Source organism: Macrotis lagotis, chromosome 4 (assembly GCF_037893015.1).
Source record: "Macrotis lagotis isolate mMagLag1 chromosome 4, bilby.v1.9.chrom.fasta, whole genome shotgun sequence".
Lineage (NCBI taxonomy): Eukaryota > Metazoa > Chordata > Mammalia > Peramelemorphia > Peramelidae > Macrotis > Macrotis lagotis.
In genome coordinates, this window is record NC_133661.1 from 252,649,219 (window position 1) to 252,668,635 (window position 19,417).

The 19,417-nt window shown below is 37.8% G+C and overlaps 1 protein-coding gene across 2 annotated transcripts in view; it reads left to right on the forward strand.

Annotated features, from left to right (window-relative positions):
- The window catches only part of LOC141522389 (zinc finger protein DPF3-like), a 547,867-nt gene that overhangs the window by 185,590 nt on the left and 342,860 nt on the right, over window positions 1-19,417 (forward strand). For both annotated transcript variants that reach the window (XR_012478204.1, XM_074235798.1), the window contains exon 3: window positions 11,984-12,091. Coding sequence is in view for 1 of the 2 variants with exons in the window: in XM_074235798.1 (XP_074091899.1) it covers window positions 11,984-12,091 (108 nt within the window). In the remaining variant the exon portion in view is untranslated. The remainder of the gene's footprint in view (window positions 1-11,983; window positions 12,092-19,417) is intronic.

The window sequence follows — 19,417 nt, forward strand, 5'->3', positions numbered from 1 at the left end:
TTAAATATAGGACCTCTCTTGCAAAGTTATTGCTTCTGATTATCTTGTTGTAAATTTTGTTCTTAGGTGAATGATCTTAGTAATGTTTCTCTTTTGATTTCTTTTCATTCTATGATTTGGTGTTCTTTTTATTTCATTATTGGAGTATATATGGGAAAACTAGGTGCCTCTTTACCATTCTGTCACTAATTTAACAAGAATTCCCTATAGTTCTTTCATAATTATTGAATTAAAGCATGTTTTCTCTTGGTTATATATAGTTTGCAAGTCTTTTTTTAAATATAAACATTTTGTTTGTTTTCCAATTATATACAATAGTATGTTCTCCCTATTATTTTTTTGTAATGTTTTGAATTTTACAATTTTTCTCCCAACCTTCCTTCCCTCACCCCACCCCTCCTGCAGAAGTCACTCTAATAATCTTTTCATTTTTTTCATGCTATACATTAATAAAAATTGAATGTGTTGAGAGAAAAATCATATCCTTGAGGAAAAAATAAAATATAAGAGATAGAAAAATTACATAGTATGTAAGACAACTTTTTTTTTTAAATTGAAGGTACTAGTCTTTGGTCTCTGTTTAAACTCCACAGTTCTTTCTTTGGATACAGATAGTGTTCTCCATCACAGATACCCTAAAATTGTCCCTGATTATTACACCGATGGAATGAGTAAGTCCATTAAGGTTGATTATCACCCCCATGTTGCTGTTACAGTGTACAATGTTCTTCTGGTTCTGCTCATCTTGCTCAACATTAGTTTATGCCAGTCTTTTCACACTTCTCTGAATTCCCATCCCTCCTGATTTCTAATAAAACAATAGTGTTCCATAACGTATATATAACCACAATGTGTTAAGCCATTCCCCAATTGATGGACATTCACTCAATTTCCAATTCTTTGCTACCACAAACACAGCTGCTATGAATATTTTTGTGCAAGTAGTGTTTTTACCCTTTTTCTTGATCTCTTCAGGATGTAGATCCAGTAGTGGTATTGCTGGATCAAAGGTTATGCATATTTTTATTGCCTTTTGGGTGTAATTCCAAATTGCTCTACAGAAAGGTTGAATTAATTCACAGCTCCACCAATAATGTATTAGTTTCCCAGATTTCCCACATCCCTTCCAACATTGATCATTGTCCTTTCTGGTCATATTGGCCAATCTGAGAGGGGTGATATAATACTTCAGAGATGCTTTTATGTGCATTTCTCTAATCAGGAATGATTTAGAGCAATTTTTCATATGACTATGGATAGCTTTGATTTCCTCATTTGTAAATTGCCTTTAGTCTTCTTTTGAAAAACTGATAATATTGTTTGAACACATGTATTTAAGGATGGCTCTTAGTAGTATATATTTGTTTTAATTACCCATTTTGGATATATAATATTTGATGCAAATATTATTCTTGCTCTATGATTTATCTTCTAATTTTCCTTCATTCATTTTACTATGTTAATATATTATACTCAAAATATAATATAATATGATATATAATATAGTCAAAATCATCCTTTGTAACCTCTTTTATGCCTAGTTTGATTAGGAATTCTCTCCTTAGCCATAGTTGTGATAAATATCTGATTTTATTCTCTTTTCTTTTATATGGTGTGATATTTTATATTCAGGTTATATATCTGTTTTGAGTTTATCACATATAGTGTAAAATGTTCCTCTAAGCTATTTCTTTCAAACAGTTTTCCTGTTTTCTCAGTAGTTCTTGTCAAAAAAGATACTGCTTATAGAATCTGTGTTAATGGATTTAGAGAACCCTAGTCTAGTGTTTTCAGTTGCTTCAAGTTTCTTGCTTGTGTAGTTTCTCCCAATGATATGCTTTTCTGGTTTTTAAATTAGTTTTAAGGATTACTCTTCATCATATAGTTTGAGGTCTGGTAATACTAAACTTCCTTCATTTGCACTTTCTAATTATTTCCCTTGAGATTCTAGGTAGAAAGATTTTATAGGAAGAAGAAAGTGGGCATAGTGAATCATTGGACATTATTTCCTGTCTTGTACACCGTGATCCAGCCAAATTGACCTTTTCTTTAGTCCTTCTATATGACACTCCATCTCCTATTTCTATGCCTTTACACAATCTCAGATGTCTGAAATACATACTTCCCCTTCTTATCTCTATCTCTTTTAGTCCACAGAGTTCCCTTCTTCTTTGAAGACTGAACTCAATTACCATCTTCTGCATGAAGTCTTTCCTAGATCCCGTTCCTGTAATGTCCTCCCTCCCAAGTTACCTTGTATTAAACTACTAGATATATGAATGTCTGAATGTATGTATTTGCATATATGCTTTTTGTTTACTTTAATAGAAAGTAAGGTCCTTCTAATCACAAGGGATTATTATATTCTTTCTGTTTGTGTTCCCAAGGTCTGGCACATTGTAGGTACTTAAAAATATTTGTTGATTGATAGGTTGGAAATTAAGAGAGAGCTTTTTGGGTATTGTTAATAATAATCCTTTTCATTTTTGGTACTCTTATGGGATAACTTGAAAATAGAATCTTGTGTGCTTTTTAAATTATTTGTCCTCCATGACAGATTTCTTCTTTGTATTTGGTCACTTCTAACTACTATTCTTCAATTTTTTGGTTGATTTTTGAGTAGGCACTCTCTTTCTATATGGAAGATGGAAATACTGATGTGTCTTTTAAGAGTACCTGAAGACAATCTATAAAGGGTGCTAAGTTTCATTAACATTTGTTCAGAATTTGACATAACCTTCTATAGATTGTAATTTTTGCTGTACCATTTTGGGCTGAGACTTTCCTGCTCTCTGTTTATCCAGTGTTGGAGACTGTGAGGGTTAGAGGGAAGAAGAGGATGAGAATAGGTGAGAAACAAAAGGAAATTACCTCCCATTTTTCATTTGATGGTTTGAATTCTATTGTAGTCCTTCAGAGCAAATGCAAACACAATGGAGCACCCTTCCTGCCTCTCCCTTCTACCCTCTTCTCTATTTCTTTGTGTCTCCCATTCTTTCTTTTAAAAATCTTTTATTGTGATGCAATTTTAAAAATATAACTGGCGCCTCTCAATGACTTCCCTTTCCCTAGGATATGCTGTATGAGCTTTTATATCTTAGAATTGATAATCAGAGCATCATCTATTGTTTTGTTGATTGGCTAGATTTAAGAAAGTGTTAATGATGCAGATTAAACTCAAAAGGGTGTTTGTGCATATGTTTTTTTTTCTAACTCAGAAAGCCAGATAGCTAAACATTACCAGCTTACCCCTGTATTACTATGTAAACATTGCTTCACCTCAGCAGAAGTACAGTAGAGGGCAAGGGGAATAAAATCATCTCTACATTAGAGGTCTAGTGACTGTAGACTACTACTACTACTACTACTACTACTACTACTACTACTACTACTACTATTACTACTACTACTACTACTAATAATAATAATAAGTGATATTTTTATAGTGCTTTGAGATTCACAAAGTGCCTTATACTCCATTACCTCATTTGAGACTCACAATTCCCCTGCCTTATCCCCTAAACCTCTCTTGTAAGGAAGGAATAGTTAAGAAAAACAAATCAACAAATTAGTCTCTTCTCAAAATGTATGCCTTATTTAATTGTCTCCTTCCAGAGGCAGAGACATACTTGACTACAAGTGGATCTACCTCCCTCAAGTCTCTCCCCACTCTATCCTCCATTCAGTTACTAAAGAGATTTTTCTAAAGCATATGTCCAATGTTGTCAATCCCCTCCATCCCCACTCAATACTCCCTCAATACTCAAGGCTCTCTCTATTGCCTCTAAGACTAAATTTTGAAGAAACTGCTAACTCTGAATAATCTAGAAGCTAGAAGAATGCTTCTGGTCTGACCAGTGGTTACAGACTTCAGGTTAGGAATCCTAATTCCAACTTCTTCATTTTACAGATGAAGAAACTGATCCCTCAGATGAAGCAGAGCAACACGGGGAGACTCTTTAATAACAAGTAGGGTAGTTTGACAAGAGAATAGCTACCTTAAGCAGATTTTGTCCATGTCCAAGTAGATATTGGTAGGTCCTCCTGCTTAGAGGATATTGCATTGGAGGAAAGAGAGACAACAAGGCCTCATTCTAATGCTTTCCCTCTCTATTGCAAACCTTGTTCTAATACATTCTCTACCCTTGCTCTTTTATTAGCTTGCTTTTGGGTTTGCCAGAGATACTCCCACTGTATTCAGTCCTAGGTAGTTGGTTGTGGACCTGCTTTCCTTTCCTTCCCTTCACCTCCTGTCCCCCCAATTGACATATCTCTATTCATCTCTATGTGTAGGGACTCTGCTGATCATACAGAGGTCTGTACAGAGTTTTTCTGTAGGGTTTGATTTTATTTTTTGGTATGTCACTTGTTTGTATGGGGAAAAGCACATATATTATGTACCTTTAGAAGCAGGTCAAAGAATCATGAAGTACATTTTACCTGGATCTTTGGTCATTTTTCAATTGTGTCCAGCTCTTTCTGACCCTATTTGGGGTTTTCTTAGCAAAGATGCTGGAGTGGTTTACCATTTCTTTCTCCAGTTCACTTTAAAGATGAGGAAACTGAGGTAAACAAGGTTAAGTGATTTGCTCAGGGTCACATAGCTAGTAAGTATCTGAGGCTAGATTTGAATTCTTGAAGATAAATCTTCTTGACTTTAGGTCTCATTCTATCCACCTAGCTGCCCATGTTATCTAGAAAGTATGTGTATATATAAGTAGATAAATAGCTCTGAGGTGATACAGTGGATAGAGTGCTTTATTTGGTGTCAGAATAGCTTGAGTTTAACTATGGCCAGCTTAACCTCTGTCTGCCTCAATTTCCTCATCTGTCAACTGGAGATAATAATAATAACAATATCTGTGGCTCAGGGTGTTTGGAACCTCAAGAGATATAAAATATTAAAACATTTCCCATGCTTTACAGTGCCATATCTAGCTATTATAGCTATTGTTACCAGGGCCATGATTTCCCCTTTTCAGAAACTAAATTTACTAATTATTTCTTTGTTTTTCAGTCATTTCAATCCAATCTGATTCTGAGGTTTTTCTTGGCAAAAATACTTGAATGGTTTGTCATTTCCTTCTCCAGTTCATTTTTACAGATGAGGAAACTGAGACAAATAGAGTTAAGTGACTTGCCCAGTGTTACATAGTTGGTAAGTGTCTGAGGTCCAATTTGAACTCAGGGAGATTAGTCATTTTGACTCCAGATCTGGTACTCTATTCACTATGTCACCTAGCTACTCTATTATTCCTTAACTCCCTTTCTCTCCTTCCAGCCCCCCACCCCATCACCATTTAATTCAACAAGCATTTATTAAATTCTCACTATATGCCAAACAATGCTAGACTTAGGGGATACAAAGTCAAAAATTAAATAATTTCTGTTCCCATGTAGTTTATATATTACAAAAACAAAATGCATACAAGCAAATAGAGAATATGCCAAAGTAATAAGATATTTCTGGAGGTGGGGTGAGTGAAAGATATACCAACTGGGTCTTGAAGTAAGCTAAGATTCTAAGAGATAAGGGCAGGGAAGGAGAATATTCTAGTCCTGGTTTATAGCCTCATATCCCTAGCTCTAGATTCAGTGTTCAGGGTTTACTTTCTAGCAACCATGATTACTTCCTCCTCCTTTTCACCACACATAGTATCTGAGTTATATCTCTCCTGTACTAATGAGATAAACAACATAACTCATGGCAGACCCTGTTATTTCCTCTATAAGCAAAAGGCTGGATATGAATGTATTTGCCCTCTAAAGGTACAATTGCCCCAGTCAGGCCAGAAAGGCAGAAACCATACTTGGAGCCCCCCCCCCCCCAAGAGAGTTTCTGTGGATATTAGGTCATCAAGTGAAGGTTGGATTCAAAGCAGACATTCTAGGGAGATCTGTTTCCAAAGCCCTTTGGGGGAACAAGGGTCAGAGAGCTCAACTCTCTATTGTGCAAGCTCCTCCTGTCTACTTCTTCAAACTAAGACTTGGACTGCATTCCAAACTGACTCAATAACACTTAGCAGACAAACCAAAGTGATAGGCAGAACCCATGAGGTTTCAGGGATGTTACTTCCTTTAAGCGAAATTTAAGGTAAACTGGTAAGTTAGGGCTAGTTTTTTCTTTCTTTCTTAAGAATATGAGGGTCAGGTTAATAGTTTGTGAAATCAGGAGAGTAGGTTGGAACTCTTAATCCTAATCTCCTTTTAGTTGATAGATTCTTGGGTTGACCTGGGTCTGAATGGGTATTTCACAGGAATACAAGAGCAACAGTTTAAGTGGCCATTTATTTTACTTTGTTCCTAAAAACCAACTGTGATCTTGAGTTTGCATTGAGAATGGGGTGACCTGGAGCTTCCCTAAGATGGTTCTTTGCTTTTATTGATAGTATCCATTGGAATATGGTCTGAAACTAGTCTTTTTTTTTAATGCTTTTTAGATGCTGTTAAAAATGACTTCTCAGTGGCTCCACTGAAAGCAGAACCCTCTCTTGTAACAAAAATACAGTTAAAACAAACAAACATATTGGCTGTGTCTGATAACATATGGCCAACATTTTGCACCTACATTCCATTATCTTTCTAAAGAGAGGCCAGAGGCATGCTTCCCATCTGTCTTCTGAAATTATGACTGGTCACCATTTTGAAGACCTTCAGTATTTTTCTTTTATATTATTAGCATTATTAATATATTATATTTTATATTATAAAATGATTTTATATTATTATTATTATTATTATTACATTGTCAGGGTCATTGTATGAGTTTTTCTTCTGGGGTTTTGCTTAATTAACTCTGCATCAATTCATTTGAGTATTCCCAAGTTTCTCTGAGTGCTTTGCCTTCATCATTTCTTGGGATTTCTTTTGATAGGATATTCCAATTCTTAAGGATACGGACAGGGACCTGTAATTTCACTGGTGTAAGGGAGCTCCCATGTGAGGAAACTCCCTGTACTGATGCAGGTAGGCATTTTCTCTGTAATTTATAGTCTTAGTTGCCTAGAGCAAACATTCTACCTATCCTGTGAGTAGGCACAGCTGAACAAGAATGTTCCAATGTAATTGGGAAATATTTAACAAAATAAATAAAATGCAATAAAACATAACATTACATTTAAAAAATAAATCAATATGTCAGCAGCAGGCTCCTGTTTCTAATTGAGTTTAACACTACAAGTCTAGATCAGTGATGGGAAATAGAAATAGAAAGGGGATCCCTGCAGGCTGCACATTGACTTTTGTGGTTTGTTGTTGTCCAGTAATTTCAATTGTGTCCAAGCCTTCATGACTCCATCTGGAGTTTTCTTGGCAAAGTTCTTGGAGTGGTTTGCCATTTCCTTCTCCAACTCATTTTACAGAGGAGAAAACGGAGGCAAACAGAGTTAAACGACTTGCCCAGGGTCACACAGCTAGGAAATGTCTGAGGTCAGATTTAAAAATGAATTTTTTCCTGACTCCAGGTTCAGCACTGTATCCACTGTGCCACCTACCTATATATATATTGACTTAGAAAATCACAAATTCATAATAGTTATATTGTATTATATTTTTATTTATTTTGTTAAATATTCCCTAATTACATTTTATTCTGGATCCTACACACAAGTATTTTGGGTACTGCATGAGGCCTATAGTTTTGACACCATGAGTTTTATACCTCTGGCTAGGGTACTGAGAAGTTAATTAAGTGAAATGACCAGGGTTTCCCAGTATGTGTCCACAATGGGGCTTGAACCTAGTCATCTTAGCTTTGAGACAAGTATCTTATCAATCAAACTGCTTCTCTTAGTCTTCTTAGCTATATTTAAAACTCTGATCTATAGATAGGAGATGTTTGAATTTTTTTGAACCAGGTTCAAGGCCGCTAGAATAGCAATTGCTCTTAATTCTTGCTCTCTACCCCCTTCATCAATCCCCTTTGCCCTCCTCACCCTGGGGGGGGGGGATAGCCCTCTGTTCCTGATTCTATTCCCATAATTTTTGCCTTTATATATTACATTTGCCAATCATTCTCTTTCAGGTCTTTGCTACAACAAAAATATTGCTAAAATTTTAATTTATTGCTTGAAAAAGTGGTGCCTAATTAGTGAATATGGTATAATTAGTAGTTCAGTGGATAGAGTACTGGATCTAGAGTAAGAAAGACTCATCTCTCTGAGTTCAAATCTGACCTCAGACAGTTAAGTGTGTGACCCCAGGCAAGTCATTTAACCTGGTTTGCCTCAGTTTCCTCAGCTGTAAAATGAGCTGAAGAAGGAAATGGCACCTCAATATTTTTGCCAAGAAAACCCTGATTGGGGTCAGTAGAGTCCAACACAACTGAAATGATGAACTAACAAAAAATTAGTGGATAGTACACTGGATTTAGAGTCAGGAAGACCTCATTTGGAATCTGGCCTCAGACATTAGCTATATGACCCTGGGTAAATCACTTAACCCCTCGATATAGCTCAGTTTCTTCACCTGTAAAATGAAAATGATACTAAATAGCACTAAACTCATAAGGTTATTGTGAGGACCAAATGAGACAATGGGTTCTTCAAACTCTAAGGTACTTTTATAAATGGACCTTTTCCTTTGTCTTTGACCTACTTGCCTATATGCTAGCCTCAGATTTAAGAAATGTACTTTTGGGGCAGCTAGGTGGCACAGTGGATAGAGCACTGGCCCCGGAATCAGGAGGACCTGAGTTCAAATCCAACCTCAGACACTCAATACTTATCTAGCTGTGTGACCTTGTACAAGTCACTTAATTTCATTGCCTTGCCCCCTCCATAATAATAAAAGGGACCAAACCAACATTTTAAATAAAAAAAGAAATGTACTTTCTAAGTCAGTTCTGAGTCTTCTCAAAGTCTGAGGCTCAGCTTGCTGGGCTTGGACTGAACCATTCCCAAATCTAGAAGGAGCCCAAAACCAAGCCATCTTCATCAGAGTTTTCAGGACAATGGAATGTCCCATGTGTAGAACCCTTGGTTGAATGAAATCCAACCTGCCTGTAAGAGAGGCCAACTCTTTACAATATAGTCAACAAAAGTAATAGTACTCCCCACAGCTGAAACTCATGTATAAATAAGATCAAGGGCAGTAATGAAGGTTAGTGTCAAGATGGAAGGCCTAGTCCAATTGTGAGGGCCCCCAAAAAGTGCTGACATGTTTATTGACATAAATCAAATTTTGAACTTTCTTCCTATGAACTTTTTATTCAGAGCTCAAAACCACTCAGATACCCAATTCCTTAACTCCTTGTCTGACTTTTTACCACATTTACCTGGTTTATGTTTGCCTTTTGGAATCTTGTATTCCTTCATTGCTTACTAATTTTTTCAGATGATGGATATGCCTGATAGTCTGTGGCTCCCACTTGTTTGCTAGCATACATGTCCCTGGCTTGTTTCTGATCTCTCAGTCCTGGAACCAATATTACTATAGACAAATGCATCTAGAGTCATCTCCCCATTCCAAGGAGGGATCATGGTCACAAACCTCTGCCAGAACCCTAACCACAGTTGGATCAGTGTGTCAAACTCTTTATATTGACTCTCCAGCTTTATGTCTTGTCTTTGGGGCTCAGTGTTCCCTGACTGTGAAATAGGAACAGATTCTCAGGACCTATTATACGAAGGCACATGGCATGTTATAGCAAAATAAAATGTCTTAAAGTCTCTAAAATGACAAACTTCACTCAAGCTTGTGCTGATATGAATTTCTTTTTTTGTTTGTTTTAATTTTTTACCTTTAAATCATATGGAACAGAAGAGAAATAATAACAGCTTTTGAAATATTTGACTTTCAAAATTGATTACAGTCTTTTAGACTGGGAGGGTAGAAGCATTTCTTGATTGATGGCATTGATAATAGCATTCCTACTGAGGCACTGTGAGGTTTAGAAAGTACTCCTTTCACCATGTCTCTAAGTGGAAGGGAGTTCTGTTGTTCAGTTATTTTGGCTATGTCTGACTGCGATTCCATTTTGAGTTTTCATGGCAGAGATACTAGAATGATTTGGCATTTTCTTTCCTAGCTAATTTTTACAGGGTGAAGTGACTTGTTCAGAGTCACACAGCGAGTATTGTCTGAAGCTTGATTTGAATTCAGTGAGATGAGTCTTTCTGACTCCAGGCCTGACATTCTATCCTGTGTGTCACCTGCCTGTGGTAAGAAGAAGGGCCATTACCTTCATTTAGTAGTTGTGATCTCCATCTGTACAGCCTGGAGAGATAAGTCTTGGAGTCAGGATGGTACACATAGTGCATATGTAACCATGGAAAAGTTATTTAATCTCTCTGTGTCCTAGGCTGTAGGTTGTTTGGAGGCATATAAGGTTCCTTCTAGTTTTAAATTCTATAATCCTAAATTATAAAACTAGTACCTTCTGCATTGGTAGAGATATACCAGAAGTCTTAAGATCAGCTAACTTTCCCAAGTGTAACCAGAACTAGATTTAAATATAATTAGGTAACATTTGACAAAATAAAAATACAATATAACATAGATAATTTTGTAGGCTCTTCTAAGTCCCACAGGCAGGGATTCTTATATAAGGTTTTAGCAAATCCTGTTTCTATTTGAGTTTGATGTCCCACACCAATGAAATCACAGATCCAATCCAGTCCAGCTAGGTGGTACATTATGAGAGTATCTAGGCCTGAAGTTACTCACCTGAAGGCAAATTTTACTATAGATCCTGCTAACTGTATGGCCCTAGGCAAGTCACTTCATCTCTGACTGCCTCAGTTTCCTCAACTGTAAAGCAGAGATAATAATAACTCCTTCCTCTTAGGATTTTTTTCAAGGATTGAATGAGATAATATTTATAAAGCACTTTAGCTAGTGCTTCTCACATATTAGGTGCTTAATAAAGGCTTGTTTCCTTCTCTCTCTCTCTCTCTCTCTCTCTCTCTCTCTCTCTCTCCTTCCAAAAAAAGTCCAACAACCTTTCCATTTTACATGTGGGATAATTGAGTCTCAATTAGATGGGTGAAGTGACTTACCTAAAGAATGACTAAGTATCAGAAATGGTCTTCTGGAGCTGTTAGGTGGCATAGTGGATAGAACACTGGCCCTGGAGTCAGGAGTACCTGAGTTCAAATCCAGCCTCAAACATTTAATAATTACCTAGCTATGTGGCCTTGGGCAAGTCAGTTAACCCCATTGCCTTGCAAAAACCTAAAAAAAAAAGAAAGAAATGGTCTTCTGATATGTACAATGTTATTGCCTGGGAATGAAAGGCTTGCCTCTTTTGTTGCTCTGAAGTGGCTTCCATATCTGATCAGAAACCAAACAGAGAGATGACTATAACCAAGAAAAACAATGGGAGGTACATAAGGTAATAACACAAGTAAATTTTTTTTAAATAAAAAGAGTCCCCGTTTAGGTCTCTCCACTCTAGATTATTTGCAGGTTACTCATATACACAGTCATGTAGATGAAACATTACTCTTGAATGTAACTAAAAAGGCCTTGCTTTTACTGACATTTTGTACAAATTAAAGTCATCTGTAGACTGGTGTTCTTCCAAGGCAAGGAGAGCAGAGACTGAGAAGTCCAAGAAACAGAAAGAGTTGATAGGAAGTCAGAAGACCTTGGTGAGAGGACATTAGTCTTGGCTTTGACACTATTAACTTGTTTGACCCTGGGCAAGTCATTTACCCAGGATCACATTCTTCATCTAGGAGAAGAGAAATTTGGGCCATATGGAGTCCCTTTCAATTCGAATATGTATTGTCTCTGCTGAATCTATATAGCATAAATCCAGTGTGGTAGTGTTAGAGAACACAGGACTAAGAGTCAGGAGAAACCAGTTCAGATCTTATGTCTGTCAAAAACTGGGCAAGTATCTTTCCCTTTATAAACTTTACTTTTTTCATTTGTAAATTGAGGGGAAGGGAGGTGTTGAATGATTCCATGATTCCTAAGTTTCCTTCTAGTTCTGGCATTCAGTGATTTCATTTCACACTTTGTCTTGTTTCATTGTCAGGCCTAGCTCCTGGGCAGCTGTACACCTACCCTGCCCGCTGCTGGCGCAAGAAGAGACGACTGCACCCACCTGAAGACCCAAAGCTGAGGCTGCTGGAGATAAAACCTGGTCAGTATACTTAGGATCTCAGCTGTGCTGACCCTGGGCCGGAGGTGGAGGAGGAAGGGGGGTGGGGGGCGTTTGGGGGAAGAGAGAGGAGAGAGTGGGAAGGGAGAACAGCTATTGTCCCCTGCCCTCTCCTCTTCTGCTTTTGTTTGTTGATGCTGCAGGAATTAGTTTCTTCATTAGCAGCACAAAAAAATGACCGAATGACCAGGTAACCTAATTAAATGTGGATATATAGGAGTGCATATAGGTTTGCTCATGTGGCTAAGGACTTATGCTTGTGAATGCATATGAAATAATCTCTCTCTCTGGCTCTCCCTCTCTTTCCTCTTCCTATTCTTTTCTCTCTTCCCCCTCCCATCTTCCCCTTTCTTCCCTTCTGTCTTTCTCCTCTCCTCTCTCTTTCTCCTCTCAAATCTTTTTCTCTCCTTCCCTTCTCCCTCTCTCTTCCTCCCCCTTCTTTCATTGTTTTTTTCCATATTCCTGGCTCTGCTTATCCTTAGATTAATAGGGAGAAATAGAGTGAGAACAGATCCTAAGCAAATCTGTCAGGACACATCTAGGAGAGCTGCAGCTAGGTCAGAGAGTAGAATGTCCTTCCCCTTGCTTGCAACCTCTATAAACTGTCTGAATCCTAGATTATGTGTTTTAAGGTGGAAACACACACACAGACACACACACACACAGACACACAAACTCTGTTTTTCTTTGAGGACTGCTGCTGAAGCTTCCCAGAGAGAGGGGATCAGTTCACAAATAAACAGATCCCAACATAGGAAACAGAAATGGAGATACCCCTGGGAAGGTAACAGAACTGCTCAGGAATATCTAGGATAAATTGGTTGATTTAAACCAATGCTCACTATTATTAGTTATATTACTTGACTGTTAACTCCTACTTTGGCCCTTTTCAGAGTAGTCTCTAGGGTTTAGCAAATCAGAGCAAGTTGACTGAGACTTTGGGAACCAAGTGAACAGAACTTTGAAATGACTTGGCTGTGTGTGTGTGTGTGTGTGTGTGTGTGTGTGTGTGTGTGGTGTGAAATGCTCTCAGCTAGTGCTACAAAAGCAAAAAAAGCTTGAGGTACTTATGAAAAAATTTCAATTTAGCCTTCCTGTCTCCTTTCTCATCACCCATCTTGCGCAGGTGAGATAGAGGTTGGCCATCAGACAAGGCGTTTTTCCTCCATTCTCCCTTTCCACTTTCATCCCTCAAGCTGTCCCCCCCCCCCCCGCTTAAATGCTTCCATTGGTATTTTCCTTAATATTTGTACCCTTTGTTCCATCCATCAAGGCTGTATAACTCTTGGCTAGACTTCACCTGTATAAAAATTTCTTGGGGAGGATGGGAGGTGGTCGGATACACAAAAATTTGGCTCAGGTTCTTAAAATTGCTTCTAGGTAGGGGGTGGCTAGGTGGTGCGGTGGATAGAGCACCAGCCCTGGAGTCAACACTGCCTGAGTTCAAATCTGACCTCAGATACTTAATAATTACCTAGCTGTGTGGCCTTGGGCAAGCCACTCTAACCCCCATTGCCTTGCAAAAACTAAAAAAAAAATTGTAGGTAGTCAGTCTTGCAGTGGGTCTGCAAAGGCACAATGATATCCCAAGTCACTTAAAAGGTTATTCATGAAAAACATATTAGTACAATGTAGGTGACACATAAAAGTCCTGCCACCAGATAGTGTGAAGTCAGGTAATTCTCTTGCCAAGTTTATATAAGTGGTTGATTCTTCATTTAGAGGGATGCCCTCTCTTAGTCCTCTGATGGGTGCCTTCTGCCTCTGTAAGGAGGTGATGGGCAGGGCAGCTCTCTTGTGGACCTCTGGTAAGGTTCACAGTGACCCCTGGTGGTTCATGTAACAGTTTGTGTCTGGGTAGTTCAGCTATTAGGGTGATTGGCATCATTCAATTAAAAAAACCCAACCCCAACACCTACAGCTGTCCCCTAGAGTAGGTTTTCCTAACATTTCTTGTCTGGTAAACAATTAAGGCATATTAATCAAATTCCACCATAAAATCCTCAACCCTATTCTTATAATGTTAAAACTGTTATCTGAGACTGACCTCTCTGGTTATTATCTGGATTCCTTTTGGAAAGCTCCAGTTCCCTGGCTATTGGCTGTATTCTTCTATCAGCTTTCATTGGTGGTGTGATTTCACCTAATCTCAAGTTTTCATGGCATCAATCAATTAATATTTATCAAGGACCTATAAGGTTTATGTCAAGCCCCATACTAAGCACTGGACATTCAAAGATAAATAAAACTGTCCCTGCCCTCAGGGAGTTTACATTATACTGGGAAAGTATTAAAATGCACACAAAGCAAATAAAAATCTATAAAAATAAATAAAAGTGAATTTTGGCACTTGTTTAGTCATGTCAGACTCTTTGAGACCCCATTTGGGGTTTTCTTGGCAAAGCTACTGGAGTGGTTTGCCATTCCCTTCTCCAACTCATTTTACAGATGAGGAAACTGAGGTGAATAGAATTAAATGACTTGCCCAGCTAGTAAGTATCTGAACTCAGGTACTTCTGACTCCAGGGCTGGCACTCTCTCCATTGTGCCACTTAGATGTCTTCTTGAAATCAAATCTAGCCTTGGACACTTCCTAGCTGTGTGACCCTGAGCAATCTACTAAATGCTTGCCTCAGTTTCCATATCTGTAAAATGAACTGGAAAGAGAAATGACAAACATCTCCAGTACTTTTGCCAAGAAATTCAAATAGGATCATGGAGAGTCCTACACTGACATGAATGAACAACAAAATTTGTGTATGTGTGTGTGTGTGTGTGTGTGTGTGTGTGTGTGTGTGTGTGTGTGTAGGGAGAGGATTGAACAAAAAGGTGTAGAACTTGACAAATCATTGAAGTAGAAGTGAATTTCTTTTTCCTGACCATTGGTGACCCATCACCTCTAACTTGTTCTCAGAATTTTTCCTTTCTTCCCTTATTGCTCTCAGGTTCTGTGGCTACCCTGAAATAAGCAGAAATAGGAGTAGAAAACATTTTGCCCCACATTACCTAGAAGGCAGGACTGAAAACCCTCACATATCAAGTGATAAGCTTTCAAATCACACCTCTAACATTATGGAATTTAAAAAAAGGAAAGAGAAAGTAAATATCTCTAAGTATCTTTAAATATATTTGAAAGCAAACAAGTAAAAAAAATTATCAGGTCTAAGTGTTGGTAGATAGTGGGATGCTATAAATAGTAGTCTTAAGATGGCTTTGAGTTAAAGTGGTGTCAAACTGAAATAGAAACTAGGGTGTCCTACAGGAAACACATTGACTTAGAAATTCACAGATTAACATGAGTTATGTTCTATTGTGTTTTTATTTATTTTGTTAAATATTTCCTAATTACCTTTTAATCTGGTTTGGGCTACATTTGGGAGTGTTGTAGGCCAGAGTCTCATATTTGACATTTCTGAATTAAATCATCTTTGAGGTCCTTCTAACTTTGAGACTATTGTGATTCTATATGAATATTTTTTTGGGCATTGAATTATAGATTTAGAGCTGTAAGGGACCTTAGAAGTCACTGAGTCCAAACCCTAATTTACAGATATGGAAAATAGAGAGAGATTAAGTAACTTGCCCAGGATCAAGCAGCAAATGGTATCTAAAGGCAGTATTTAAACTCAATTCTAGTTGCTATATAGCATTTCCTCTTATGGCCTCAAGACTATGCATTTTTGCTCATGAATTCTCATTAAGAAGCAATTTTTCTTATATGTGAAAATTATATGTGATTACAAATGTATATGTGTATGTATGTGTATGTGTGTGTATATGTGTGCGCATGTTGTACATGGGGCATTGTAAGACTGAGAATGTATTTTGTGGATGGAGGATTGGAATTGTGATTCATTAAATCCAGCCTTGCCAATGTGAAAATTGGTTTCCCTTGGAAATACAATGACCCTGACCCAGGGGAGGTTTGGAGTAATGGCTAGAAAAGGATGTGTTGGATCTTCTGAAACAACATGGTGGTCATCTCTGTGGAAAGCCTGGCTTCCTTAGATCAATCAACTGCCGTGTATATTGGCTCAGATTACGAAATTTAGGATAAAATTTCTATGCCCTTCAACTCAACAATTTTGTCTTCTTTTTTTAAAATAATTTTTAAATTGTTTGTGATGATTGAGTATGTGAAAGGAATAAAAGCCTAGCTCTGACTGTGAGAACCTCTCTACTTCCTACCTAAGAATTTTTGTTACAATCCTCATGCTATCCCTGAGATATTCTTACATAGTCCCAATTTGCAACATTGGTACTTAAGTTTTGCAGGCTGGGTCCTTTGGGAGTTGGGGTACACTGTGGATACCCATTCCTAAAATTGTAGACCTCTCACCAGTGTGATTCCACTTAATAGTAATTTGTACAATTTGCCCTTATCAAAGGCATTTATTAAGATGGCATAGTAAAACAATAGCTATAAAAGGCTGTTTACTTTTCTGGTACTGCTAAATCCTCTAGTTTTTTTTTCTTTCCCTATGCATCCCTGTTCTCTGCAGCCCATCTCTCATTTGCCAGAGCTAGCTGTCTCTAGCGTCCATAGCCAGCTCTTTTGTCTACATGCCTGGGTTCATGCTTTTTGGTGTTATTTCTGGCCTCCATGTATTTGTCTGTGCCTAGAATTCTCTTAAACTAACTGTGATATTTGAATGGGGGGAGAGATTTTCTTTCTAGGAAAGTAACACAAGTTGCTAGATGACATATATGGCCAATGCAAGTGAGTTGGTGAGGAGAGAAAAATCCTCTTTCACCTTTCAAGTATTTTCCAATGGTAATTCTGGGCTTATACTCCCCATAACTGTGGTAGGGTTAGTAATTTCAGTACCCTCTAGAGGTGTGGTCAAATGTTGTTTGATTAATTCTAAATTAGACCTCTAATTGCATTAGTGAAAAATGTGGATATCTGTAAAGGGATGAGTTTTACCATTTCATAGCTCAATCCTGTCAACTCCTTTGAATTGCTCTGTGACTATGTGACTATCATTCCTGGTGCCTGTGTACTTCACCAGAAATAAAAAGTCAAACTTTGATAGATCTTGTAACTGAAGTATGTCACCTCTGCTCAGATTAGCACAGAACTAAAGCTAGAAGGAGTTTGGATACATTTAAAGCAGCATTCACCAACTGTGGCTGAAGGTCTATTTGTGGTCTGATGGTTTTTCTTATGGGACCCTGTCTTTTTTTTCTGTCTTGTGTTTAGCATCCTTTTGGTTTATGGAATCCAGGGTGTGGATGAAACAGGAATGTATAGGAAGATTAAAGAAAATCCCTAAGTAACTGCCTTTGTGGTAGCTATAAAAGTACTTTAGGTTAGAAATTGTCTGTACATAGACCACATAGTCGATAGAGGCACATGTATATAAAATTTGTTACTCTCTCAGCTGTTTCACTGATTCTATAGAGGTCCTTGGGAACACTTAAGTGTATACCACCTTTGTAAAGGGATTCAGGAAAGGGAAAGCATTCAATCATTTAACAAGTATTCATCAGACAACTGCTGTGTGACAGACACTGTGCTAGATCCTAGGGATACAGGGGCAAAACTGAAGCATTTCTTGTTTTCAGGAAGCTTACATTCTATGGGGGAAACACAAGTAATTACAAAGTGCTTTTAGGAGGGAGACCTCTGATACCTGGGGGAAGTGGTAAAAGCCTCATGGAAGAGGTGGCACTTGGAAAAAACCTTGAAGAAAACTAGGGATTGTGAGAAGTTATTAATTAAATCCTTCTTGACCTCCTATCCTCTGTCTAGAACTATAAGTGACTAAAGAGCAACAGAAACTTATAGCACTTTACAATATAGAACCAAAGGTATCATTGCCTCATTGAAGAAGAGCAAACTAAGGCCCAGAGAAGGTAAAATGACTTGTCTGAGGTCACACAGCTAATTAGTGCCCAAGTTCTAAGGCTAGGACACAGGTCTCATTGAGTTCCTTTTCCCTCTGGAACTCCCTCCCTCCCTAGAAGGGCAGACCATTTATTCTAAAGAGAAGCAATAGCTCCAAATAACACAGAGGGGGAGAATACAGGACCAAGGACAGTTTCCTGATCAACAACATCTCAGGAGTTGGGTAGCAGATTCAAATAAGCAAACCAATGAGAACATCTTTAACCACTGCTTCTGTAGTCAATTAGAGATGTTCTCTCAGAATGTGTTCTTGCACTTGAGTTTTGAACAATTGTTACTGCAGTTATTTTTTGGATCTTCTCCTACCTATGATTCTTTTGGCACTGTTCACAGGGAATGGAGAGAGGAGGGTAAGTGCCTTGTGGTTTGTTATCATAATGTAGCAGATTAATTCATTAGCTAATTATCTTTAAGGGTCAGCAAGGTAGCATGATGAACAGAGTGCTGGACCTAGAATCTGAAGATTGGAGTTCAAATCCAGCTTCAGACACTTTTTAGCTGTGTGACCATAGGCAAATGTGATCTGTTTGCCTCAGTTTCCTTGCTTGTAAAATGAACTGGAATAGGAATGGCAAAAGTACTCCACTGTCATTGTCAAGAAAATTCCTAATGGGGTCAGAAGAATCAGACATAAATGAAAAACAACTGAATAGAAACAGTATGAAAGGATTCGATGTATATGGTGTTGTACCTGCTGCCGAGAACTTTGAATGCTAGGATAAGAAATTTGAATATAAGCTAGTAGGTAGTAGGGAGTTATTGATGGGTTTTGAGCAAAGAAATGATATGAAGAGATCTATAAAATGGTATGATGTCTGGTAGTATTGTGAAGGATGATTTGGAGTGGGAAGAGAGTGAGATTAACACTTAAGGTGGCTGAGAAAGGAGACTATAGTACCAGGTGACTGATAATGAAGTTTTTATACTAAAATGAAGGCAATAAGACTAGGGTAGAGAGGACTTATGTGAAAGACATTGCGAAATAGAAATAATGGATTTTGGTAACTGAATGGATATAAGGAGTGAGGGAAAGGGAAGAACCAGAGATAACTCCAAGGTTTTAAATATGGGATTTTGAGTTTATATAGTTGAGCCACTGACAAATGATGAAGTTAAGAAGGGAGAGCAGTTTATGGGAAAATAAAATAAGCTTTATTTTATACTTGTTTAGCTTGATGTGCTAATGAAACATTTAGCTGGACATTTCCTAAAGGCCATAGGAAATGCAAGTTTGTAGGTCAGCTAACCATTCTTGGGAAATTATGGGAAGGAAGAGAGGTATCCCAGAAAAAGACCTGGGTAAATGTTCTGATTTTTCAAAGGACTTATTCATAAGGACTCCAAGCTGTTTGACCAATTCTGGATCCTCCTGCATTCTCTTCTATCAGCTAGCCCAC